General features: G+C 43.5%; 2 protein-coding genes across 7 annotated transcripts in view; one reads left to right on the top strand and one right to left on the bottom strand.

Moving 5' to 3' along the window:
• Positions 1 to 8,618, bottom strand: part of MDN1 (midasin AAA ATPase 1) — a 171,553-nt gene extending 162,935 nt beyond the window's left edge. Inside the window, exon 1 of the mRNA XM_050949353.1 lies at positions 8,400 to 8,618. Within this exon, the coding sequence (XP_050805310.1) occupies positions 8,400 to 8,498 (99 nt within the window). The 5' untranslated portion in view covers positions 8,499 to 8,618. The remainder of the gene's footprint in view (positions 1 to 8,399) is intronic.
• A 212-nt stretch (positions 8,619 to 8,830) lies between these two features.
• Positions 8,831 to 26,669, top strand: part of CASP8AP2 (caspase 8 associated protein 2) — a 30,986-nt gene continuing 13,147 nt past the window's right edge. Inside the window, exons 1-9 of one of the 6 annotated variants that reach the window (XM_050949228.1) lie at positions 9,072 to 9,641; positions 9,833 to 10,018; positions 11,397 to 11,495; positions 12,213 to 12,288; positions 14,083 to 14,157; positions 15,287 to 15,387; positions 16,629 to 16,703; positions 17,702 to 17,817; positions 24,396 to 26,611. In XM_050949228.1, the coding sequence (XP_050805185.1) occupies positions 12,240 to 12,288; positions 14,083 to 14,157; positions 15,287 to 15,387; positions 16,629 to 16,703; positions 17,702 to 17,817; positions 24,396 to 26,611 (2,632 nt within the window). In that variant the 5' untranslated portion in view covers positions 9,072 to 9,641; positions 9,833 to 10,018; positions 11,397 to 11,495; positions 12,213 to 12,239. The other 5 variants (XM_050949226.1, XM_050949227.1, XM_050949224.1 and 2 more) reach the window with 5 other exon arrangements.

Here is a 26,669-nt window from a genome sequence, read left to right as displayed (position 1 = left end):
GGGGGTGGATGGGGCAGGGGTCCTGGGGAGCACGAGTCCCTCGTGGGGTGAGGAGGAGGGAACCAGTTGTTAATATTTTGGCAGCTCATCGCTGCCTATAGGACACACAAAACTGTTTCTCATAGCTCACACTGACCCTGGGAATGTTCTTGTTCTATAAAAAGATAACTTAAGTATGATCTCAGGGCACATGGAGGTCTTGGTCCTGTTAATTGATCATCAGTTCATTTGAGTTCACACCCACCTTTTTAAACGCTAACCTAGATATTCCACAAATGTGTCTCGTTTGGTTTAAACATTTGTGTTCCGAAACAAACATTTGTGGAGTGTCTAGGTTAGCATTTAAAAATACGTTATTTTAAATTAACTGATGATCATTTAACTCAAATTAAAACGGAAGCACAACTATAGTCTAGACTTTCCTTTAGGGTTACAGTAGGAAGAGGTGGAGTTTAAGTTAAGTTAGCCAACCTACACTAAGCTGGACCTGAAATTGACCTTTTTCCTAATGTAGATATAGGGTAACATCTTTAGCTAGTCACATTCTAAACTCAAGACAGATTAAATAAACTGAGGTGTTAACCTGCATATCTATGGAAGAGGCAAAGTTCAGGTCAGGCTTAGCTAGCATGTGTCAACTAAGGCTTTGTCTCCACTAGCACTTTGGTCAGTCAGGGGTGTGAAAAAAAACACCCTCCAGACCAACATAAGTTTCACCAACAAAAGTGTCAGTGTGGATAACTCTATGTTGGCGGGAGGTGCTCTCTTGACAACATAGCTACCGTCACTCATTGGGGGTGGTTTAATTATGCTGGCAAGAGAGTTCTCTCCTACTAGCATACAGTGGCTACCCCGGAGACCTTACAATGGTGCAGCTGCAGCGGTACAGCAGTAAGGTCAGTAATGTAGACATAGCCTAAGCCTGGCCTAGACTCAACAGCCTAAGCCTGGCCGAGACTCAACCACATTTCCTAATCAAGACAAACCTATAGAGAACAAAGAATACATTCCACTGCCTTGGAACAGGCAACTTCCTGATAGGCAATAAACTATTTAATATGAGGACAAAGACTGGGGAGGATAACAGTCCCACCTAAACTAATATCAAGGATAATAGATAACATGGTCACTTCTGTGGGCTAGATACAAACGCAACAACTGCTGTTTTCCAGCTGTAAAGGCTTGTGCCTAATTTAAACGAATCACAAGTCTACTGGAAAGGAGAGGGTCAGGGGATGAAGAAGCATAACTGCACCAAGGGCAGATGAAAATAATCTTCAGTTGCCTTCATATGAGAAAGGATTGACAGTCAAATTGCGCTTCTAGCAGTTTTATGTAAAACACTATTTCCTTGTTCTAAACGTTTTGTGCAGTGTGAAGTTGTCTCATTTAATCTGAATGCTAGACTTCCATTTGACCTGCAGATTCAATTCCAGGTTTGTGTTGTCCCACATGAAAAGAGAACATGTACACTGCTCACTGTTTGCGTACAGATCCCATATTGTCCTGAGGTGAAGGGCATTAAGGTGAATGGTGGGCAAGTTAAGTATCAGAAGTTTATTTCCAATGTAGAGTTTGATTTGGAAAACATCAGCAGACTAGGTTCATAACACTAGAGAGTGGCAATCACAAGACAATCTGATGGTATGATAATACATATAATAAATTGTTAGAGATATTTCTCTCCCAATTCTGAAGATATATCTAGCAAGTTATTTTTATTTCTGTACTGAAGGTTAGCACATGCATGTCATAGTAGCTCATCATATTTGAGCCTTTTAAAAAAAGGAACATTAATTTTTTTATGACTAAAGTTTTAGTGGCTTTACAGGTAGTAGTTACAGCCATCTGCAAAGTCAGATAGAACCACCCCTGTCTCACATACACACCTCCCTCTTGCATGGTACATGGGAAAAAGCTAAATACTACCAAGAAATGGGCAAAAAGAGTGAGATAAAACAATATGCACAACTACAACCAGGAAATACCGAGTGGTATGTGTAAACACAAAGCTTGTCAAAGCCCAGTAAAGACCAAATATCCTCAGATTGCTAGTGTTTAAAGAGACTGTTGTAAACTACCCATCTCAGGGATGGAGGTTTATTCCTCCTCTGCAGGGGCAGCTTCTTTATTAATAGAATCACTCACAGAAGCCACAGCTCTTCAGAGCCAGAGAGGCAGAAAGCTCAGCACTGAGCATAAACCTTTGCTACGTGTTATGTGATTGCACATCTGGTAGCTAAATCTTCTTTCGTTTGTTTTAAAGCTTAATATTTTAAGAGGCAGTTTGCCCCAGTTGTTAGGGTCTGCAGAAGCATAGGGTCTATTCTTGCTCGCTTTGGCTCGCTGGGTGACCTTGGGGGAATCAGTTCACCTCTCTGTTCTTCAGTTTCCTCATCTGTGAAGGGAGTAATTACAATAACTCCTCGGTAAAATGAATGAGAGCTGCAAATTATTATTTTACTAAAAGATCCCTCAATTCACATACATCTGAGAAGTGAAAGTCATAATGCAAGATAACAAGCTAGCATAATCTTAAAGTAATCCAAAAGAATCAATCAATTTGAGAACCAGAATCTAGTGTCCCCCTTAAGACTCTCTCAAATGTTCTCCTACTTGCTGCTTAAGACATAACTAAATAGAGAAACTGCCCAAAGACTCAGAAATTTCAATTCAAGTTGCTCAGTTCACAGGCTGATGAAAGACTTGGAGAAAAAGGGAAAGATGTTGTGTTACCCTCCTGCTTGTAGTTCAACCTTCACATTTCTGAACTGTAGCCACAGAAACCACACTGCCACAAGGCACCAAAACTATTTCCTCTAATAAAACCAGCACTTGAGACTACACCCACGAAAATGCAACGTTCTGATTCAAGAGAGTCTGAAGTCCAAATATTTACTGCACATTAAGGACAACAGAAAATGTATGTTAGTTGTGACAATAACTTTTCCTATATGGTATGAACATTCAGGCTGAGTATTTTATTGTGGCAGGTGCTCAAATACTGGTGATAATGCCTATTATGCTAATTCACTTTTACATTGCTACTGGACCAGGCTGTACGTAAACATTACTAGAACAATTAAGTTTGATTTTTTTTAAACTTAGAAATTGAAGATACATTTTTACATGGATGAAGCACAACTCTGTGTCTACACTTAAAAGTTATATCGGCTTAGCTATATTGATCATTAGGTATGGAAAAAAATGTAGATACAGCTATATTGACAGAAGTGCGCTGCTCTCAACCTATCTAATATCATTCGGGAAGGTGGTGTTCCTACAGGCAGACAGAAAAATGCTTCATTTGGTGGTAGGCTGCATCTAGACAAGGGGGCTATGCCAGCATAGACTCTGTAGTGCAGACATAGCCTTAATAGGTAAGGCTAGTGCTTGTGAAAGGTATCCCCTTGACACCAATGAAAACTGAAATCCTCTATTCACAGAGTAAATATGGCATGACTAGCAGCAGTGAAAACTTCCCTGTACCTTTCCTTACCAGCCTTTCTAGAACCTACTCTAGCTAGAGAAATCCCTCTAATGGTGAGAAGGGTCATTCTGTTGCCATGACAATTCAATCCTTGGCTTCTCACAGAGTTGCCAACAAGGTTGCCAATTGTGAGGGTGCTGCATGATATGGATCCCCCCACAAGCAATAATTGTACTAAGCCAAACTCATTTCATCTAGTCCAAATAAATACCTACAACATTCAGCCACTAGTGTCCTCCTTCTCAGTGTTTGTACCACGTGACTGTAACCACACTAATACCTCTCATTTCAGACTCAAATTAATTGCTGCCTCTCACAAACATGGGGTTTGCTTGCATTACCCAGAAATACAAGGTCATGAAATTAAGATTGGTTGAAATTTTGGCATGATTATTTTTCTTTAGCCGATACACTATTTGTACGACTCATTTAAGCATGGACAGCAAATCCCTTATAACCAGAGGGAGAAGCTTTAAACGCTTATTTAAAATGAATCCCAAAAGCAGGATTCTCTTCCCCAAATTACTCTTGGGGGAATTCTGTGCACAGTATTTTAAAATTCTGCATATTTTAGTTGTCAAAACAACACAGTATAATCACTTCAGTTTCAATTATTTTGGTAATTTATTTCCAAATAACTGTCAACAAGTATGTCAACAACATAGACAACAGCAAAAAAGGATTCCCCACTCAGGGGTAGAGAATTAAAGAAACCCCTATGACAACCCAGTTCCAGTTGGGAGGTACTAGAAGAGGCTGTGTGGGGCCCCCAGAGCCCAGACTCAGGCACTCCCATTTCCCCAGAGCCCAGCTGCGGGCTACCTCCCAGCCCAGATACCAGCACCTCCAGAGGCTTTATTCCCTCTACCACACCCTGTCCTGCCAGGGGACATGGTGTGGTGCAGCCCTGCCATTCCTCACCTTTTGCCAGAGCTGGGTCTCCTGTGCCCTCTCCCATCCCTGGGAGAATGAAGATCAACAGACCATGCAGCCTCCAGCCCAGCCAGGCTGGGTGCTCCGCTCACTGAGAGCTGGGCTCTGCAGAGTCCAGCAGCCCCTGGTGGTGGCCAGCAGCTCTGCCACCCCAATTCTGTAGGGGAAATGGGGAATTCTGCAAATTTCTGCGTTGTGCAGTGGCACAGAACTGCCCCAGGAGTACCAAATAGGTTTTGGACAAGTCCCTTTGACAATGATTTGTGAAATACTAAAGGGACAAGGAGAAGGGAGCCAAACAAAAGTACTGAAGTTGCAGAATGATATAAGTAGCATGTATCCTGTATATAAAGTGATAAAGATATAATATATTTAGCTAATTAAAATGATGAACAGAAAGGATGGCTGGAGTTGATTGCTGTTGAGTGTCCTAAGCTTAATGATAAGGCACTAAGTTCTCGGAAACTGAAGGTTCAAAGCCTGGCAATACCACCATAGTCTCTCATCTTACCAAAAGAATTAACTACTATTCACCAGGGTTTTACCACTTGCCCCTGACCTATAATCCATCTTTCTATCAGTTTCCAGCAAGCAAGAGTAATAAAATTGAAGCTCACCTTCTCCTAAAGCTACAGGAAAGGGGAAGGACATTCTCTTTCCCAGGTCTCATACTATTTCACTGGTCTCCTGGCTGCAGTCAGAGAGAGATGGACTGCTCTGCCTCTTCCTGCTACTCTACCCTTCCCCACTTCCATTTCTCAGGTCTTTCTTCCTCATGAATAATTTCAATGCCTGATTTCACAGCTTCTCACCTGTCAGATTCAGCTCCCAAATGTATCATTCTGACAGTCTTGTAAATTTCCTACAACATATAACTTGGCAGCTGAAGTTTTTGACTTTATTAAGAGGAAATATCAGGACTGGTTTGATGAGAATGACTCTGAACTATGTCAGCTCTTGAACTCACTGCATGCTTTTGCTCCAAACCTACAAAGCAGATAAAGTTCAGCTGCTAGGATGGCTGCATATCATTGAGCAAATCAGATGGTTCAGCCCAGACTTCCGCATATGATAAAGAAGTGGCGGAAAACAAAGTGGTGGAATTCAAACTGATAGACTACCAACAGCTTTCTTCCCAGTCTCAATGCTGTGTATGGCCCCAGGTGAAACAGGATAACCCTTGTATGCACTCAAGGATGGTAATCAACTTTTAATTGACAAAAAAGAAATGTTTGATGGCCAGAACATTTGAGTTCACTTCTCAATTACCCTTCAGACATCGCTGAGGAAGCAATGAATGCTCTTCCACAACACCCTTTATAAGAAGGGCATGAATCAGCCCCTACCTCATACAAGGCTACAGTCAAGCAGATGTCACAAGGGAAATTACCTGGACTAGATACCATTCCAGCACAGCTTTACAAGCAGGCTGGCTACTATATTGCAAGGCACCTTATAAGGCTCTTCCATATTATATGGGAGCAAGAGTCAGTACCACAGGATTTCAAGAATGTCAACAGTGTTCACCTTTACCAGTTTGCCCTATCACCCTTAAGGCTTTTGATTCTGTAAATCATGAGAAACTCCAGAAACTTCTGTTCATCTTTGGATGCCGTGCAAAGTTTATTTCTGTCATTTGGTCCTTCCATCATGTGATACTGGTCAGAGTGGTGGAAAATGGCAAGATATTGGACCCCTGTCACTAATGGTCCCAAACAAGGCTCTGTGCTTGCTCCCATACTCTTTTCCATCCTTTTGTTGGCTATGCTTATGCATGCATTTCATAACACTAACAGAGGAGTATTTATTCAGTTCTGTACCAACGGGAAATTGTTTAATCTGCAACACTTCTGTGCTCACAAAAAAGTGGCATTTACTTATTTACTTTTATTCGCTGATGACTGTGCACTAGTTGTTCACTAGATTAATGATATTCAATGTATAACTGATCATTTTGTTCATGCAGTTAATTGCTTTGGTTTCACAATTAGTCAAAAAAAAACCTGAAATACTGTATCGAACCTGTGCAGGGAGATGTGCATATCTACCCATTTATTAAGATCAACAACACTCCTCTCAACGCTCCTTTTGTTACCTAGACAGCATGCTGTCTAAGGTGAGCTCTGCATTTGGGAAGTTGCCACAACACCTACAGAATGATAAGGACACCGAAATAAGTGATAATTAAAATATCTATTGGGCAGTTGTGCTAACGACACTTCTATATGGTTGTGAGACATGAACAACATATTGCCCCATTCCAGGAAACTCAATCAGTCCCATTTGCCTTCTGTCTGTTTGCCGGGTCAAATAGAGGATCAAGATTCCTAATACCCAAATCCTTAATTGTTGACAGATGTCCGGCACTCAAGGCATGCTCATAATGGCTCAGCTGCATTGGTCTGGGCACCTTATTTGTATGGCTGACTCAGGAACATCCACAGACATAATTTATGGTCAGTTAAAACAAGGCAGTCACTCTCATGGTGGTTGGTACAAATGGTATAAAGATACACTGAAGTCAAACCTGAAAACATGTGAGATCGAGTCCAGTAACTGGGAAGCAGCAGCCCATGAAAGGGCAAGGTGGTGGCAGGTTTGTTATGTTACCATTAACTATTTTGAAGCAATGTGCATCAACACCTTATGTGAAAAAAGTAAACAGCAAAAAGCAAGGACACAACAGCCTAAAATAGTCACGGACAATTACTCAGTGTCACATGGAATCATGTTTGCAGTTCTCATATCCATCTGAGCTCCCACATACATACTCGCTTATAATGCTAGCTAAATCCCTGCACATCAATTTCACTTTCCTCCTACTAGTGCTTGAGAAAACTGTAACTACCAATGACTAGCGCTGTCTATAAATAAATAAGACTGCAAATCATCGATTCACAGTAGGAAGGTTTTTCCTGTAGCAGAGAAAAATCATTTCCTACTTAGGCACTCAAATGTAATTTGAGGTAGTTTGTGTGTGTGTGCACTGTTTAAGTACTTTGAAACTTCCGTCACGAAAGATAATTTTTCCCACTTTTATCTCCTCTTCCAACAGAAGATCTCCAAATGTTACACAGACATAAACGAATTAGACCTCAACATCCCATGATGAAGATAAGTAGCCCTACTTTTTAACTAAAGAAACTAAAGCACATAGAAGCCAGCAATCCTCTCCAGATCACACAGCAAGTGGTAAAGCTAAAAATAGAACCCAGGACTTCCTGTCTTTACTTACTAGACCATACGCCCTCTAATATTTACAGAGAAGAGGGTGAGAGAAAAATACATTCTGAAGTGTAGGGGACTGAAGGGGAGAAACTGAGGCCCAAATCCTCAAAGGTATTTCAATACCTAGTTCCCTCTAGCTCTCACTGTAGGGCAGATTCATCTCCATAGGCCTGGAAGACAGTGGAGGTTAAAACCAAAAAGGAACAGTTTATTGTCGATGAGGATATAGTACAGACGTGTCAGAAGGGGAGCTCCCGTGGCTCCGACTTCAGAGGCCAGAAGATAAAAAGCTCTAACTATGCAGAGCAGTAGAAAAGGTGTTTTCACCTTTCCCGATTAGGGATACACCTGGGTGAGCAGACGAGGGAGGGACAAGCACTGGAGGTTGAGAGCTAGCAGGAAACAAAGATGGAGGGGCGATGGGGGTGCGTGGTGTTCTCTGCACAGGGTGCAGTTGTCCTCTGCTCACCGTGGCAGACGCTGGGGCTAGGGCATGAGGGAGAGAGATGGATGGCAGGCGGGGGTGCGGGCTGAGTCGTGTCTTTAGGGAGGGCAGTTCTGGAAAAGCAGACGGAGGGTGGGGGTGTTTCAGAAGAGGGGGGCTCCCTTGTTCTCCTCCCCAGCCCCAAAGCGACAGCCGAGTGACGCAGCAGGCGGGAGCGGGGGCAGACGCGGGCTGGGAGGGCTGCCCAGGGAGCTGCCCCATGCCCCTGGGAGCTGCACTGGCGCTGCGCGGCCACTCGCTCACCTGCTTGGCCAGGAACCTGCCCAGCTCGCCGCTGCTCTTCTCGTTCCGCCGCGCCACCAGCTGCAGCGGGCCGGCCAGGCGGAGCCGCAGGGCCTCCATCCCCCGCCGACACCGCCGCCTCGAGCTCCGGGGTCTCTCGTGGAGGGGGGAGGGGCGCGCGACCCTTCGGAAGCTCCGAAACACCACGACACGTGGAGGACAAGAAGAGACGCGCAGCTCCCGCGGGACAAGCTTCCGTTTCTGGCAAAACGTCACCAACCTGCGCCGTTGACGGAAAGGAAGTGGCCTCGCGTCCCCAGCCGCGAGGCCGGTGGAAAACTACGTGTACCAGCATGCAACACTTCCCCTTGAGCCGAGCTGCCACTCAGAAGATCGAGCGCTGCATGCTGGGATCTGTAGTTTTACAAGGGGCTCCACGAAAGCCGCAGCAGTTCTACTTACGGCATCGGGAGCTGGGGCGAGTCTTACCCTGTCCCGTCCCTGTGATCAGGGATGCGACTGCTCTGTTCTGGCCGGATTCAGCGTTCAGAGCTCGGTCCTGCCAGGTGCCAAGGCTCCTCAGTGCCCACTGAACTATTGCTATGATACTGGGCTACATGGGCAGCGAGGAGACAGCAGGTGCATGAGACGAACAGGTCGGGCTCGAGCAGAAGGGCGACGAGGTAACTAGAACATGATCATGTTTTGATACTGACTAGCTGCGCATGAACTGTTGCTGTCTGCTCGCCTGTTGGCAGTGGTCTGTAAACACCAGGGCACAACAGAGACTGTGGGGGAATCTGGATGAGAAGGTGGCAGCCTTAGAATGTTTTCAAGGAGTTTAGACATTGATTCACTGACAGCTGGACCGGGGCCTCCTATTTTACACTCTGATCCTACGGTGGGATCCATTTATGCCCTCACCGAGTCGATTTAATTTCACTGAATAAGAGCCTCAAGCTGCAAATGGTTCCAGAGTGGTGCTTCATGACAGAGACCTTGTCCACCTCACCGTATCCAACACGCCGCTGGAGGGGACGGTGGTGAAAAAAACGAATAATGTCATTTGAGCGCCGCAAACAGGCAAAGGCAACTCGCGGCTTTGTTTCTCTCCCCCTTGCCCGCCAGGAGTATCGCCCACGGGCGCAGCACGAGGATTGTGCGGCTGTATTTTTAGCTGCGGCGTGAAAACAGACTTAAAAATGAACTTCCTCGTCTGCCCATTGCCCCAGGACGCGAGGCATTACCCCTCCCTCCTGGCAGGTACATCTGCTCCGGGCAGGCGGGGCGCTGGGTCAGGAGCTCAGGAGGGAGAGTTGAGCGCGAGGGTCTTGCAGCTGAGCTCGGGACACAAGGAGAAGGGGGCGGAGCTCGAGTGGAGGGGGGCAGGGCCAGGCGCTTGGGGGCGGGGCCGCCGCAGACGGTTCACTTTCGCGCCAACTGTTTTTTCCTAGAGGCGGAAACTAGTGACGTCTGTGAGGTTACGTGCTGTGCGTCTCTACTGAGTGGCTGGCAGTTGCCCGAATCCCGCCCCGCCTGCCCTTGGCCCGGCCTGCGGGACTTGCAGCGGCGACAGCGGCGGCACTGGGGAGATCCCGGGTTTCTGGGAAGCTGGCACGGCGAGGGAGAGACGCCAACTGGTTGGTGAAGGGGGCGGGACAGGGTCTGCGGCGGGTGCCAGGCGGATGCGCGCAGCCAGGGGGAGGGGTCGGAAGAGAGAGAGAGATACCCAGTCCCCGCCCCCTGCCTGGCATAGCCCCCTCGGGACTGGCACAGCTCCCCCACAGCTACCAGCCTGGCACAGCCCCCCACCAACCACTACCATCATCCCTAGCCTGGCACAGCTCCCCCACAGCTACCAGCCTGGCACAGCCCCCCACCAACCACTACCATCATCCCTAGCCTGGCACAGCTCCCCCACAGCTACCAGCCTGGCACAGCCCCCCGCCAGCCACTACCATCATCCCTAGCCTGGCACAGCTCCCCCACAGCTACCAGCCTGGCACAGCCCCCCGCCAGCCACTACCATCATCCCTAGCCTGGCACAGCTCCCCCACAGCTACCAGCCTGGCACAGCCCCCCACCAACCACTACCATCATCCCTAGCCTGGCACAGCTCCCCCACAGCTACCAGCCTGGAACAGCCCCCCACCAACCACTACCATCATCCCTAGCCTGGCACAGCTCCCCTATAGCTACCAGCCTGGCTCGGCCCCCCGCCAGCCACTACCATCATCCCTAGCCTGGCACAGCTCCCCCACAGCTTCCAGCCTGGCACAGCCCCCCGCCAGCCACTACCATCATCCCTAGCCTGGCACAGCTCCCCCACAGCTTCCAGCCTGGCACAGCCCCCCACCACCACCATCCCTAGCCTGGCACAGCCCTCCACCCACTCCCTGCCTGACACAGCCCCCACCACCACCTTCCCCACCCAGGAACCACCCCCCTGCCTGGCACAGCTACACCTCCTCACCTGCCTCCACCCCCACCCAGTATAAGCTGCTCGACTGCCATCCCTGCCCTGGCCTTAGTCCCCTGGACTGGCATGGCCCCTATCCTTCTGCCCAGCTGTTGCCATCCCTAGCCTGACATGCCCTCTCCCAGCTGCTCCCCCCAGCCTGGCATAGCTCCCATCTGCCCTCGCCCCATTGCCCAGTCGTTGTCATCCCTATCTTGGCATAGCCCACAGCTGCCTGTCACCCCTGGCCAGGCATAAACCCAATCCCTGTTCTTCCCTCACCTCCCAGCATAGCATAACCCTTATTCTCCCCATTGCCATCCCTGGCATGGCATAATATACTAAATGGGAAATGACTACCTAGGAAGGATTGCTGCAGAAAAGGATTTGGGGGTTATAGTGGATCACAAACTAAATATGAGCTAACAGTACAATACTGTTATCAAAAAAAAAAAAGTGAATGACATTCTGGGATATATTAGCAGGAGTAGTGTAAGCAAGAAGTAATTCTGCCACTCTGTTCAACACTGACAAGGCCTTAACTGGAGTATTGTGTCCAGTTCTGAGCACCACACTTCAGGAGAGTTGTGGACAAAGTGGAGAAAGTCCAGAGGAGAACAACACCTCCACCCACTGAGAATCTTGATGCTGCCCTATGTGTATGCCCTGGTAAAGATTTCATAGCATAGTTACTTGTGCTGTTATCCAGATATGTTAGTCCTCCCCTTCCCGCACTGTATTAATTGATGTTCACCAGGCTGCAACCTTCAGTTCAGGTGGCTGCATGTCAGTGAAGGTGGGAAGGATGAAATGATAGTTTCCAGTTGGTGTACAATGTCTTGAGTTAACTGCTGTTGGACCCATTGGCAGGAAAAATGTCAATTAAAGGTGAAGTGTTTATACGGGTTGCTGCTTTGGTTTTTAAGTATAACAGGAATTTACTTTTAAAGTGTAGGTAGAAGTGGAATTGGATTATTTTCATTAATTGGTTTAGAAATATATTTGGTAGACCTATTATCTTTATGCAGTGTAAACTGACCTGGCTGCATAGGAAAGTTTTTTCCTATGAAGATTATTTAGCAATACTAAGTAATATAGAGATTAATATAATTTTGTTGTGCTTAAGAACGCTTTTAATTGTGTATGAAGTTGTCCTTTATTTATATTTTATTTTGCCAGACTACAGAGCTAAATTCTGTAACCTGGCATCAAAAGTCCACCTGGATCTACTTTGCTTGTTGTTGGATCTCATTAAAAAATGAGTATCAAATTCGAACCCATTGTGAGCGATCCTTAAAGATGCTTTTAGTTCATGAGATGGTTTTCAAATTATTGGTTAATCTAACTATTCTGCTTTTTTTATTGTACACACGCAGATGGGGAAGCTGTAGGGAATTAGTATAATGGCAACAGATGATGATGGACTGACATTATGTGATATCCCTTATGGTGGTAAGACCTTTACTAAATAGGTTGTTAATTTTTTACTTTGCAAGATGAAGACAAATCCTCCACACCATATGTATAGTAATGCTATGATGAGTGAAAATAATAGAATGTTTTTAAAAATCATTGTAATCTAATCTGGTACTGCAAGTACTAAAAGAACACTAGTGAGAATGAGTAGAGGCATGAGAAGTCTGATATGAAAAGACTGGGATTGTTAACCTGAAAAATAAGATAAATAAAAGGAGATGTTATTCAGAATTTCAAGTTCACAAGAAATCTCAGTATTCAGAATTTCTTGTGAACTGGGGGATTTGAAAAAGTTTTCTTTTGGAAACACTGAAACATGGTGTTTCTGAAATGAAATATGCTCCTTGATACCCAGCAGCAGCTGAGTGAAATAGACATGATTCATATCAGTTTCATTGCTGCCCATCATTGAATAGCTGCAGTGAAACTGGTGTGAACTGTGTCAACAGCTGCCAGAGATCCGGGGCTCTGGACTTGTGGGGCAGCCCTGCCATGCAGATTGTCCCGAGGCTGAGATCTCAGGGCTTCCAAACTCCTAGGCCAGCTGGCTAACTCCTACAGCCTGGGGAGCTAACTGCTTCAAGAGTCTGGCTCAGCCCAGGGAGCCAACTGGCCAAGGAGTCTGGTTCAGCAGCAGGGAGCCTAACAGCTCCAGATTCATTTTGGGCTTTCAGAATCTCTGCTGCAGTGCTAGGAGCTTGAACACTGAGAACCAAGTCTGCCAGATTCCCAGCTGTGTGGCAGGGAACCTGAAAGCCCTGACAGCTATGGCTCCCAGTGCTTCCTGGCTTCTAGCTCAAGCCAGAGTTTTCAGGGCTTGCTGCAGAACCAGGGCTTTCAGGCACCCTGCTCTGCTGCAGGAAGCCTGGAAGCCCTGAAGTCTCTGGCCAGAGGCAGCCCACATGATGGGGCTCCCCTGAAGCCTGCCAAGGGAGCTGGTAGGGACTCCTGCAAGTTCTTCGAAGCAGGCTTGCTTTCATGGGAAATTTCGGTCTTGATGAACCAGCTTTTTCCAAATTTCAGAGTGGTAGCCATGTTAGTCTGTGTCAGAAACAACAACGAGGAGTCTTGTGGCACCTTAGAGACTAACACATTTATTTGAGCATAAGCTTTTGTGGACTAGAACCCCTGATGAAATGGGTTCTAGCCCACAAAAGCTTATGCCCGAATAAATGTGTTAGTCTCTAAGGTGCCTCAAGGACTCCTCGCAGCTTTTTCCAATGAGCCCTAGTTATATTATTAAAATGTCAGTAAACTTTAATCATATGAATAAGCTATTTGAATTGAAACACAGATTACATAAACAGATTGCTGTATTACATTTCTTATCAATGTACTATGAGGAGATTTAAATATAGCAGTAGTTTTCCATCATTTAGTGTTATGATGCTTTTATCTAATTTCCAGAGTGGCCCAAGCTTTGGGTGTGAAGTGCCCTTGGACTAGGGTTTCAAATTTCAGTGTGGCTGACTTACTGCTTACAAATGTCTTTTCCTCATTGACACTAAAGAGGTTTTCTTCCTAGGAGTGGAAACTTACCTTAGTGTCGTTGGCCAAAATATCCCTATCTTCCCACCAATGTGTAGCAGAACAGATGCTTACTTACAAAATAGTTGGCGATGATAGGTGCTATACAAATGTAAAATACTGTTCATTAATACATTAGTGTTAATTGCATTTCTGTGAAATGTACACTCGCATAGAAAGAGTAAAGCTTAAAAAGTTACTAAAAGTTTAAAAATTTTGCTTTTGATCTTGCTTTATTTGCAGCTTCCTCTTTTAGGGATGATGATGAGAGCTCAGTGGATATTTACGATGGGTTGGACAACACTTCAGTTGTTTCGGGTATGTTGATAGTAAACTGCTGCATTGTCTTATTCAGTTCGATCTACTGTGTGAGGATTCTTGATGCTAGGCACAAATAAAATATCACCAGCCTGACTGGATGCATTGTGTTAATATCTGTTTGTATTATGGTAGCATCTAAGAATTTCAGTCAAGGATTGGGGTCCCATTGTGGCAGGCACTGTGCAGCCAACTAACAAAGAAGACAGTCCCTGTCATAGAGATCTTGAAGTCTGGGTGCCTGAATAGGAGATGACTGATGAACAAAACATACAGATAGGATGAGGGAGAGTGTTTGACTTCTGTGGTCTATGCTTCTGCATTACAGTGGAGCTAAAGCAAGTGAGTCAAGACTTGGAAGAGGACATAAAACAACACAGAGGAAAGTTTGTCAGTTATATTCTAAATGCCCTTCATTTTGGAACATTCTTGGTTACTGGGTTGAGTGCTGAGACTGCCCCTTCTCTTTCTGACTGACCTGCCTGCTACATGTATATGTAACTCACAGGAGTCAGAGGCTGGGCTTTCTTGGTAGCTGGCCTCTACCTCAGGAATCTTCTCCCACTGGAAATGTTTCTAAGACTGAATCTAGCCAGATGCAGAATGCATTGCAAGATGCACTTTGTTCTGGCTGTCTATTAATTACTGACTTTAAAATCCTGGAAACTTGGCCTACCATCTAGATTTACCCCTTCTTGGCACTTTTAAATTAAAGGGCTTGCTATGCATTTGCTCTCTGTTTTTATTGGAAACAGTTAGTATTAACCAATCCTGTAAAATGCACTCACATTCAATGAGGTTTGCTGTCCTATGAATCAGTAACAACGATAAAAAAATTTTAAGCAAAATATTTGCAAGTAGACTTTAAAACTAAATTTCATTCACTTTTACGTTAGAATGCAAATTCAGCACTTAAATTTTCGAATAAAATATAGGCAGCACAAATATTAAAGTGGTGGCAGGGGATGAAAGGAGAGAATCTTTTTACTGTTGTGACTTTCTCATTGAAGAGTGTGAGCTGTCTTGTTTAAAAGGCCTCTCCTCTGTGACAGAAATCTGCTCACTGCATAATACAAACTACTTTGATCATATTTGTTTTCCTTTACCTAATGAGTATTTTTTATTTCAGACAATCCTGCTCAAAACTCTACACCGACAAGAAACTGTTTAAACTTATTTGATGAGATCTTGATTGAAGAAGGAACTGCAAAGGAAGCTACTTACAATGATGTATGTACTAATATGATTACAGCTAATAGAAAAAATTGTCATGTGCTAGTAGACGGCAAAAATTGTTTTAAAACAACACTGTTGGTCAAACCATAGACGAAAAAAAGAATTCTTTAATAGAACAAAACTATGTACTAAGCAATTTTATCTTAATTTCAAAGGTTATGTAAGAATTGGATTCGTGTTCTAATTATGGCACTATCTAATCTCATGTTAATGCATGAAGTATCATGGTGAGATTATACCCTTTGGCATTTCAGTCTTCCTTCCAATTATATTCTGAAAAAACTCTTGCACTGATTATGGAGAAACGGTCAGTATACTTAAGGGTGTGATTGGGCTTATCAGAAAAGTAATCTTGAAACTGCAAAGCTTAAACTACTTTACCTTAAACCTCTTAATTGGAGTTCCTGAAGAAAAAGGGAAAAAAATGTTTTGGAAATTTGGAGGCAGTTGGCTAAACTGTGATATAAGTATGACTGTTTGGAAAATTGCATGTTCATTTTTATAAAAGTTTCCTAACTTCTGGATGATTCAAAAAATATCTTAAATTAGAAACTCTAAAACTTTGTTTATTCTTTTGACCTCAACACGAACTTGTTCCTTGACTGTTTTTGGAAAGTTTGGGTTTTGGCTTTTTTCATTATATTTATTTTAAACAATGAGTCCTCTGCATTACATAAAGTCTACAAGGTCCCTGATGGGACTTGTACTTTACAAAACCAGAGAAAGCTACAGGACTTGCTCTGCCCGTAGAGCTCTTAAAGGTTGTAAGAGAAGGAATGCATGCAGAACTGCTGCATAGCACAGTTTTTAAACTCATCAGAAGTTCCACTTGTGCAGAAGCTTGTTTTGTGCCTCCAGATAAGCTCATCTTCATCTCCTAGTGGCTTGGCTCCCTGTAACTCCCTAGCTTAGCACTATTGTACATGCACATGTAAGTTTACTCTGCTCATGTGAAATTCAGTGAGCTTTTTTGTAACTTTTTTTTAACACCCAAACTGAGGAAGTTATTTTATGTACTCACATGAAAAGGCTAATATGATTTTTTTTTTTAAATCTGACAGCTTTTTAGACATTTTAATATTTTAAAATGAGTGGTACTGGGAAGAAATGTCATTTTATAAGCTATGTCCTTAACTGAAGAACAGTTTCCAGATACAAATCTTAGAACTATTTACTTAACTAACTTTTACATAAATAGTCAACCTCTATAAAGTGAAATCTCCTTTATTTTACAGTTGAAGACAGAGTATGGAAAATGTCAGCAGCAGATTAAAGAGTTGATGAAGAAGTTTAAGGAAATACAGGCACAGGTACTGTGTGCTAAAGGGTATCTTTAAAACTTATCAGTGAGAATTCAGTTTGCTTTAAGTACACTGATATGGCATCTGATGTATATTGCTTTGAGAGAATAACACAACTAATTAGGTATCTACTGCAATAACTTTCCCAGGAATCTTTAAAGCAAAAGATAGTCACTTGTGCCTTTAGTAGATTACTAGATAAATAAACTTGTGTTTCTAAAATTACATACAAAATGTAAGATAGTCTGTTAGGAACCCTAACTCTATACATTTCACCAAAAAAAAAGGGGTTGGGGGGAGAGAGAGAGAGAGAGCGAGCTGGTTGCTTGTGGAAAGATGTCCAATTCTTTTGATAATGTCTATTTAATGTATAGTGTCAGGGTCTCTGCAGCCATTCAGAGTAGTTAATCGTGAAGATTAGGGAGTTGAAGGTGTTCAGCATCAGGTCTTCATTTTTTGCTTTCAACTCCCACTGATGGCAGTGAGAGCTGAAGATGCTCAACGCCTCAGAATTTGTTCCTACATAAGTTTATTTTGTCATGCTTTGCTGAGAACAATCAGATGCCCACTATCAACCCCAATAGGACCTGCCATAGACTAATGTTGCCAGGAGAGAATTACAGTCACTGCCCTCTAGAGCTTGCACGCTAAATTGTACACTTGATACAATGACAGTGAGAGCAACAAATAGTAGAGGGCCTGGAGCAAGGAAAGATGTGGATTACATCAGTACAATTCTATGGAAACTCAGTATAAAATATTGTTATATCTTGGTCATTATATTTTTTTAATATCAAAAACACAAGGAACATAAGTAAGAGTGAAGAATTTTGACTTGTGTAGAAATCATTCATTCGCCGCCTTTTACATAACTGTTGCAATACATTTTGTAGTCTGTTTTAATAGGAATGTCTGTTTTTCTAATTGCTATCATATGTGTCTAATATTTTTATGCATGTATGAGGGTAAATATTTCAGGCTAATTCTCCATGTATTTTTTAAAATAGAACTCCATTCTACAAAATGAAAATCAGGCACTTAAAAAGAATATTTCAGCACTTATAAAAACTGCTAGAGTGGAAATTAATCGCAAAGATGAGGAAATCAGTAACCTCCACCAAAGGTACAAGTAGACAAGTCTAATTTATTATTTACTTTTGAACATAGTTTTATAGCTTTCTATTAAAAACTTTTTATGCATTTAAAGTCAAAATGAACACACAAAATTGCTGTTTAGTAAATGCGTTGTCTGTTGCTAATCTTAGTACATTTTTCTTTTCTTTTCTTTTTTGTCAGAAGTGCTGATCTGAACTCAATGGGTTCTACCCAGGGATCATTGAGAATTTCTAACGGACTGACCATACGCTTAATCTTATCTTTGGGTCAAGTTTGAACTGGGGAGTTTAATCATCCCGTTGTATGTGTGTTTCAGTGTAGACCAGTGGTCTCCAACCCTTTTATGCACAAGATCATTTTCTGAATTTTAAGATCAACCCAGCATCTACCCTTCCCTGAGGCCCCACCCCACTCACTCCATTTTGCCCCCTCCCACTGTTGCTCACTCATTTTCACAGGGCTGGGACAGGGGGTTGGGTTGAAGGAGGGGGTGCAGGCTCTGGGCTGGGGCTGAAGGGTTTAGAGTGTGGGAGGGAGCTCCGGGCTGAGCCTGGGGTGGGGGTTGGGGTGCAAGCTCTGTGAGGGCATTTGGATGCAGGGATCATACAGTCACATTATATCTAATCTCAGAATGCACTGGACATTTCATGAATTTTACTTTTTATTAGTATCATTTGTGGTTTATAGATCCAAAATCCTTCAGGGATTGTCAGAAATCAGTATAGCATTCTCAACTGGGGTGTGTGCATTGACTGAGCGTGGGCAAGAGGTTGGGGTGCAGGAGTGAGGGGTGCAAGTTCTGGGAGGGATTTTGGGTTCAGGAGGGTGCTCCGGGCTGGTGCAGAGTGTTGGGGCGCAGAAGAGAGTGAGCGGTCTGGGAGGGAATTTGGGTGCAGGAGGGGGCTCCAGGCTGGGGCAGGAGGAGTGGGGTGCAGAAGAGAGTGTGAGCTGTAGGTTCCGGCCAGGAGGCGCTTACCACAGGCAGCTCCCAGCCAACAGTGCAGTGGGGCTCAGGCAAGCTGCCTGCCTACTGTGGCCCCACGCCGCTTCCAGAAGTGGCTGGCTGATAGCATGTTTCTGTGGTCCCTGAGGGGAGGAGAGCAGCGGATCTCCATGCACTGCCCATGCCCGCAAGTGCTGCCCCCGCAGCCCCCATTGACTGGTTCCCAGTTGGGGAGCCCTGCTCTGCTGCCAGACTTTTAGCTGCCCGGAGATCGTGATCGACTGGCAGAGGCTCCGGGATCAACCAGTCAGTCACGACTGATCAGTTGGTGACCACTGATGTAGACTATCTCATCCATATTTCCACTTCAGGGCTAGTCTACTCTATGGTCTCAGATTGATTAAACCCAGGAAATATTTTTGGCTACTTCTTGCTGGCCTTTCTAGCCAGATATTGAAGAGCTCTACCTCCACTGTTAGTTGTGAGGGGGCTCTCTCTATTAGCAATTTGTCATACTTTGGCTATCCTAGGCCAGGGAGTTCAAAGTACAAGTGTGTAGACTAGAAAGTCATTGGCTGTCTGGTTCCTGGACTCTGAGGCTAAGGCACAGAACTGAGACTGGAGAGCTAGGTTAAATTCCTAGCTCTGTCACTCACTCCCTCTGTGACCTCAGGCTAGTCCCTTAGTTTATTTGTGCATCAGTTTATCCATGTGTAAAATTAAAATGAAAATTTCCCAGTCTTTTTAAAGAGTATTGTGAGGATAAAACCATTATTTGTGAGATAATCAGATGTTGCAGTGCTGGAGGTCATTAATACCTACATTGTATGAAGTTCTTTTAGAGATGATTATCAGAAGTGCTGTGACTGAGGTCAAAAAATGTTAATTTGTCCTTATTCATAGTTGTCATAAGGTACTGTCCACATGAATATATTTGAATAGTCTGATAAACAAACATTGCTTTGTCCTATTAGTTTTTTCAACTGATGGCTGTGACAAGTTAGCTGTTTTTTTCACAACCTTGAGTTCAGCATTCTATATCCCAATGCTATTGTTTTCTTTCAAAATTTTAATTTATTTTGAAAAACATTTTCAAACTATACTTCTGTAAGTCCCCAAAAGATGAGACAATTATTATCTACTTCAAAAGTGTCCATCATGCGCTGTAGGCTTCTAGTCAGGGCATAACACACTGTCATCCCCATTTATCTGTAATCCCTTTAGAACATGTTGTAGGAAATTCCTGGTCAAGGGCTGATTTAGTCAACATTATTGGCATTCTTATGGTAATTCCCGACAGACAAATTTTGGGCACATATTTCATGGTAGACTTCATCATCATCATCGTGACTGAAATCTCTCTCTCTCTCTCTCTCAGGAAAAAATGCCTTGTGTTTGAGGCTTTGCAAAAGCTGCAAAGTGTTATATGCTTAGATACTGTGGTGATGGGTACAGTACAAGAACATGAATAGAATACAATATACTGGAACTCAAACAATGAAACGGAGTCTTGATCCTTATGTCCAAAAACTTATCTATAGCAATGGTAAATCTGTGAAAAAGTAAACATCTCTGGGTCTTAAGACACAAATCTATAGAAAAATCAGACCCATGTATTTCAGTTTTGATGCGTTAATTCCACACAGTGGCCTAGTGATAAAGAAGTATTGGCACATTGTGACAATATACAGATTGTTAATCTGCTGTAGCCACTTTACATAGATGTTGAGTGAGAGGGAAATAAAGTGGTTATTTAAAAAATTAGCAACATTACCTTGATTTAACCCTGGACCCGTCCACACGCCAAAACCCCCCTCTCTTTCTTTTTTAACTTAAAGGGCTCTTTAAATCGATTTCTTTACGCCACTTCCAGTGAGGAGATTAGTGCTGAAATCGGTCTTGCCAGGTCGAATTTGGAGTAATGTGGACACAATTTGACGGTATTGGCCTCTGGGAGCTATCCCAGAGTGCTCCATTGTGACTTCTCTGGACAGCGCTCTCAACTCGGTTGCACTGGCCAGCTAGACAGGAAAAGGCCTGCGAACTTTTGACTTTCGTTTCCTGTTTGGCCAGTGTGGCGAGCTGATCAGCACAGGTGACCATGCAGAGCTCATCAGCATGATGTGCACATTGCCTGGCCCATAGTTTGTGAGAAGTCTATGTCCTCATCACTTTCATCACAGTGCTGCCGTTGCCTCCTCGCCTGGTTTTGGTTTTGCAGCTTCTGGTTCTGCATATACTTCAAGATAATGCGCATGGTGTTTACAGTGCTCATTTTTGCTGCGGTGATCTGAGCGGGCTCCATGATCCCAGTGCTATGGCATCTGCGCTTGAAAAAAGGCGCGAAACAATTGTCTGCTGTTGCTCTGATGGAGGGAGGGGCGACTGACGACATGGCTTACAGGGAATTAAAATCAACAAAAGGGGTGGCTTTGCATCAAGGAGGAACAGAAACAACTGTCACACACAATGGCCCCCTCAAGGATTGAACTCAAAACCCTGGGTTTAGCAGGCCTGTGATTTCACAAAACAATTCAGGTCAATTTCTTGTTTTGAGCCACTCCATCTATCTTTTACATCTTAGGCTTGCCAGAAGATGGTGTAATACGACTGCTAGTGATTGTCATCTCCTGGGTGCTTGGCAGAGGATGGGAATGACCTAGCTGAGTCACTCCCATGTTTGCCTAGGCGCCCCTGACCGACCTCACCGAGGTTGGCTAAAAGATCACCCAGGAATATGACGATGATGGCTACCAATCGTAATGCACTGTCTGCTGCCAAAAGGCAATGAGCTGCTGCTGTGTAGCAATGCAGTCCCACGTCTGTCAGCACCCAGGACATGTACGGTGACAGTGATCTGAGCAGGCTCCAAGCTTGCCGTGGTATGGCATCTGCTCAGGTAACCCAGGAAAAAAGGCACAAAACAATTGTCTGCTGTTGCTTTCACGGAGGGAAGGAGGGAGAGGGAGGCCTGAAGACATGTACTCAGTACCACCCACGACACTGTTTTTGCCCCATCAGGCATTGGGATCTCAACCCAGAATTCCAGGGGGCAGCAGAGACTGGGGGATAGCTACCCACAGTGCACCGCTCCGTAAGTCAATGCTAGCCTTGGTACTGTGGACACAGTCCGCCGACTTAATGCACTTAGAGCATTTTGTGTGGGGACACACACAATCGACTGTATGCAAATGATTTCTGAAAAAACGACTTCTGTAAATTTGACCTAATTTTGTAGTGTAGACATACCCTTAGATACCATCAAGTTCACAACAAATGTAAGTACCTATATACTTTTAGCTGTCAGGCTACATGCCTTTCAGGGTCTGTTGCTCTTGATGGAAATACTGTTCTCCTTGTATTGTTGTACTGTGATGCCAGAACATAGGTTTTCTACAATTAGCATAATCAAAACAAGCTCATACAGGTATTCAGCAAAGCCCACAGGATTTGATGCAGATGTTGGTGAGTGACCCCACCACCAACATCTGGTGATAGAGTGATACTTTCTAGCCATATCAGGCTACTCTCTCTTAGTGTGAAAGGGGACCAGGATTAAAACATCTTGGTGGACACAGTTACAGCAAACACTTAACGATAGCGAGCTGAACTGGTAAAGGTGAGCTATTCTGTCTAATCAGATCTAGATTTCAAACCTAATTAACAGAATACCTAAATAATACTAAGGGTTAGGATTTTTACTTACTTTGAAATTTAGTTATTTCTTAATCTCCAATGTGACTTAATCTCAGCCTAGTAAGGACAGTGGTATTTTTGTTTTTGTTTTTTTTTTTTTGGAGGGCAAAATTAAACATTAGCAGTAAATGAAAATCAGGCATACTAAAAAAGGAATAAAAATGACAAAGTTCAAAACAGGCAGAGTGCAGGGAAATGGCTTTAGGCAATCACAGCAGCAACAATATTTTATTGATTGGAAAGCATAAGACCAAAAATAGGGACAACCACACTTTTTTCATCCATAGGCAAATTCCATATTTGGCTGCTAACTGGTCAGCAAATAACATTTTCTCTGCTTGGGACTGACATGTGTTTGTGTCTCTCTTGCCCTGTAGTTCCTTACAGGTTTGTTCTTAGCTTTGAAGGTAAACTTGGATTCGGTTTAGAAGTTGTGGGTATCAGAGGAATCTCATCCCTGGTCTAAAAACACCTACAAGCATGACTTCTATATGTTATCACTATGCTCTTATTTTGTTTCCTGGATTATGGACTGGCATTTGTTTAGAGTTAGTCACGAGAGTGTAAGAAACACGGCGTTGTTTTTAACCAGTCCCTTTATGTGGAGTGCCATATGCTGGACCTGGCACAAAAGTGTCTTGCTCGGTATTTTTTTGCATGCCTCTCACTATCTGCATAGGCTGCGTGGTTTTTTTTCCTTCCCCCCACCCCCTTTGATGACCTTGCAGCAGTTGCACATGGCCTTGATGAGACTTGATTATCATAATTTTCTTGTTTTCTTTTGCGTGCAGCAAGTTTAACACAATAGCTTATTTGCTTATTGGTTTGATCATATTACACCTATTCTTACTGCCTGTCTACATACTGGAAGGTTTGCCATCTGAGTTAGCGTGGTTGAATTTTGTGATTCCTAATGGCATAAGTCCTGATTATATTTGAGGCCACCTCTGAGTCTTGTGCTGATGGTTATTGCTTTTTCACTGCTTGGCAATGAAACAGTAATTTCAAATAATAAAACTGATATGTAGAACATGCAATTCTCTCTTTCTTGCCCTGTGGTTCCTTATGCATTTGTTTTTGGGATATTTCACCACAAAAAAAATTTTTTTTTCAAATGAGTTGCTTTTTGAGGCCAGGTGAATTGATTGTCTGCTTTTAGAGTTCTAGGTGTACTTTTAAAAATAAAGGGTTTTTTTTTAAAATGTCCTAGTTTTACCCAATTAGAAAAATACAAAAAACATTTAGTGTAAATTGTGAAAGATCAAGCTGCGTAGAGCCTTAGGCTGCAATTCTTACTCTGTAGCAGAGGTGGGCAAACTACGGGGTCCTGCCTGGCCCTTGAGCTCATGGCCTGGGAGGCTACTCCCTGTCCCCCCACCCCCACAGCCTCAGCTCACCTGGGCGGCAGAGCTGTGAGCTCCTGCCGGGCAGCACTGCTGCAAGAGCCGCTGGCCTGACCTGGCGCTCTAAACTGTGCAGTGGCATGGCTGGCTCCAGCCAGGCAATGCAGCTGCCAGTCCTGGTGCTCTGAGCAGCGTGGTAAGGGAGCGGGGGGTCCCAGGTGGTGGTCAGGGAGCAGGGGGCAGTTGGATGGGTTGGGGGTTCTGAGGGGCGCAGTCAGGGGGCGGATGGGGGCAGGGGCCAGGCTGTTCGGGGAGGCACAGCCTTCCCTACCCAACCTTCCATACAGTTTCAGAATCCCAATGTGGCCCTCAGACAAACTTTTGGCCTATCTTTGTTTTATAGAATTTCACCTACAAAAGCTGCAAACTTAGAAATTTTAGGATAAATGCCTTGTATTGTAAGCTTTGCTGTCCTTTACCCAGTACTACTGAATAACGGTGTAAGAAAGAACCAAAGTGTTCATAGAATTTTGGCTGTAGTTAAATTTATAACCAAAACAAAAAACAAATCTTAATATGATTCTTCTATCTGTTTACAAATAGGCTATCAGAATTTCCCAGTCATCGAAATAACTACGCTAGAACGTATCATTCAGGATCAACTAATACACGGTGCTCCGAGATAAATAAAACAAAAGATCCTAAATTCAGAGCTTCTTCTTTAGTAGACAATACAAAGACAGATCATAGAGTGAAAACTGACTGTTCCAAAGATGTACATCACAGTTATTCATCTCACAGTATGGAGGATGGAAAATCACACTCAGAAAGAAGAAACTCTCCATATTTACTCAGATATCCTCCTGAAGACCTTTGTAATGACAGTTCTCATACCTGTTTCCAAAACTTTGACCACTACTCCAATAAGGGTAACAGGAGGGAAAGAGAAATGAAAAATGGTGAGCAGTATAGCAGGGTTAATGATAACAGGTACAAAAGAGAGACATACCAGAGCACTGGTAACAGTACAGATAGTGAACAGGGAAACACAGACTCTCATCAAAAGTTACACATATATTCAGAAAAATCTGGTGAAAGTAAGAGCAAAAAGCTGAAATGTAGCTCACCTGTGGAAAATAGAACTGATAGGTGCGTTTCTGCCTGGGAGAAACAACCAACCATTAAGGAGAGATCACAAACAGTTGAATCTCAAGGTGATGAAAAGGGTGAAAGGTCACAAAACATAAATAAACAGGACCTTGAAACACATGATAAAGAGGAGAAGAATTTTATACAGAAAAACAAATCAACTGAAAAGCAACAAGAACAACCAAGAAGGTCTGTCCGAATGAGTAGTCCACATTCAAAGAATGAAACTGCGAGGAACCCACACAAATCACATAAGTGCCCCGGGGAAGACTGTAAAAGAGGAACAGATGGAGACTGCAAGAGGGATAGAGGAGTAAGTGATCATAGTTCCCGAGAGGCAAGATCTTCACCTTCTACTTCCAGCAACAGAGAGCACAAACATATGTACTCCAAAGAAAGTAGCAGTAGATATGAATGGGAAACTACATATTCAAAATCGGAGAGACACAGAACTGAAGAAAAAAGGAAAAGAGATAAAGAAAACCAGGAAGAAAGTAGGCATCCTAGAAGTGAAAGAAAACTAACAAAAGAAATTACACACCAGACTGCAAAAGAATCCAAGAAGGTTACAGATGCTACAAAAAATGAGAGAAACAAATCGTCTAAACCAGAAGACACACCCACAGTGGCAGGTGGTTTAAAAGAGCACAAAGCTAGAAAAGCTGAAGATGATAAAAATGGAACAAAAAAGGAAGATCTAAAACTAAGCTTTATGGAAAAGCTAAATTTAACTCTTTCTCCTGCTAAAACACAGCCTCTCTGTCAAAATAATGCAATTGAAACAGATTCCAAAAAAGACAGTAGTGAAGGTAGTACAGAGACCTCAGGGCATACAAAAATGTTAACACCTGCCCAACCTATTAGTATTGCTTCAGTAGAGCAAACCAAGGTTCCAGTTCAAACAAACTTGGAACCAAAGACACCTGCTTCTGAGATCAAAAGGAAAACTGAAAATGAATCTTTGGCAGAAACTCTAGACCTAGTGCAGCCTGAAGCTTTGGCAGAAACAGTGGATGCACTGCAACTTGAACTGAGTAATAACACCGTGTCCCTTCCTGAGGCTGGAATAGAGATGGACGAGGCAGACAAAACATGCAAAGCTCCTGAGTTAGAAAGCCCTATGAATCATGATGAAGCTCGGAACATTGATTATGATGACTTGGAGACCATTAGTTCTGATGATTTTGAGTCCCATAATGTCGCAGATGATATTAGACAAATGAAGTCAGACTCATTAATGCACGTGGTAGATACCAATGATGGTGTGTCTGGAGAAAGTTTTGAGTATCCTGCAAAGGAGAACAGTGCTTTGAAAACTGTGCCTTACAAGGATGGCATAACTACATCCGAACCAACTGACATAGATATACCAACTGATGGGGGCGTACCAGTAATCGATCAAAACACTTGTAATTTGGAGCAAAACTTGCCAGAACCAGAAATCAGTGTAGTAACATCTTCCCATAGTGATAAAATAGATTCTAGAACTAAAGCAAGAGAAACTAACCCAGTTCCTGCTGACGATGACAATTCAATATTAAGCATTGATCTCAATAACTTGAGATACATTCCAAAGGTTATCAGCCCACTGAATAGTCCAATGCGACCACTGGCTAAAGCACTCAGGATGGAGAGCCCTTGCAAAGGACTTGTGAAGAGTTATAACAAAGGTATTCAGTTATATTTTATGCTAGTTTTGTTTTTTGATTTTAGATATCTGTCCAAAAT

The sequence above is a fragment of the Gopherus flavomarginatus genome, chromosome 4 (genome assembly GCF_025201925.1).
Source record: "Gopherus flavomarginatus isolate rGopFla2 chromosome 4, rGopFla2.mat.asm, whole genome shotgun sequence".
Lineage (NCBI taxonomy): Eukaryota > Metazoa > Chordata > Testudines > Testudinidae > Gopherus > Gopherus flavomarginatus.
Note: the sequence above shows the minus strand (reverse complement) of the source record. Positions and strands in the feature narration are given on the sequence as shown.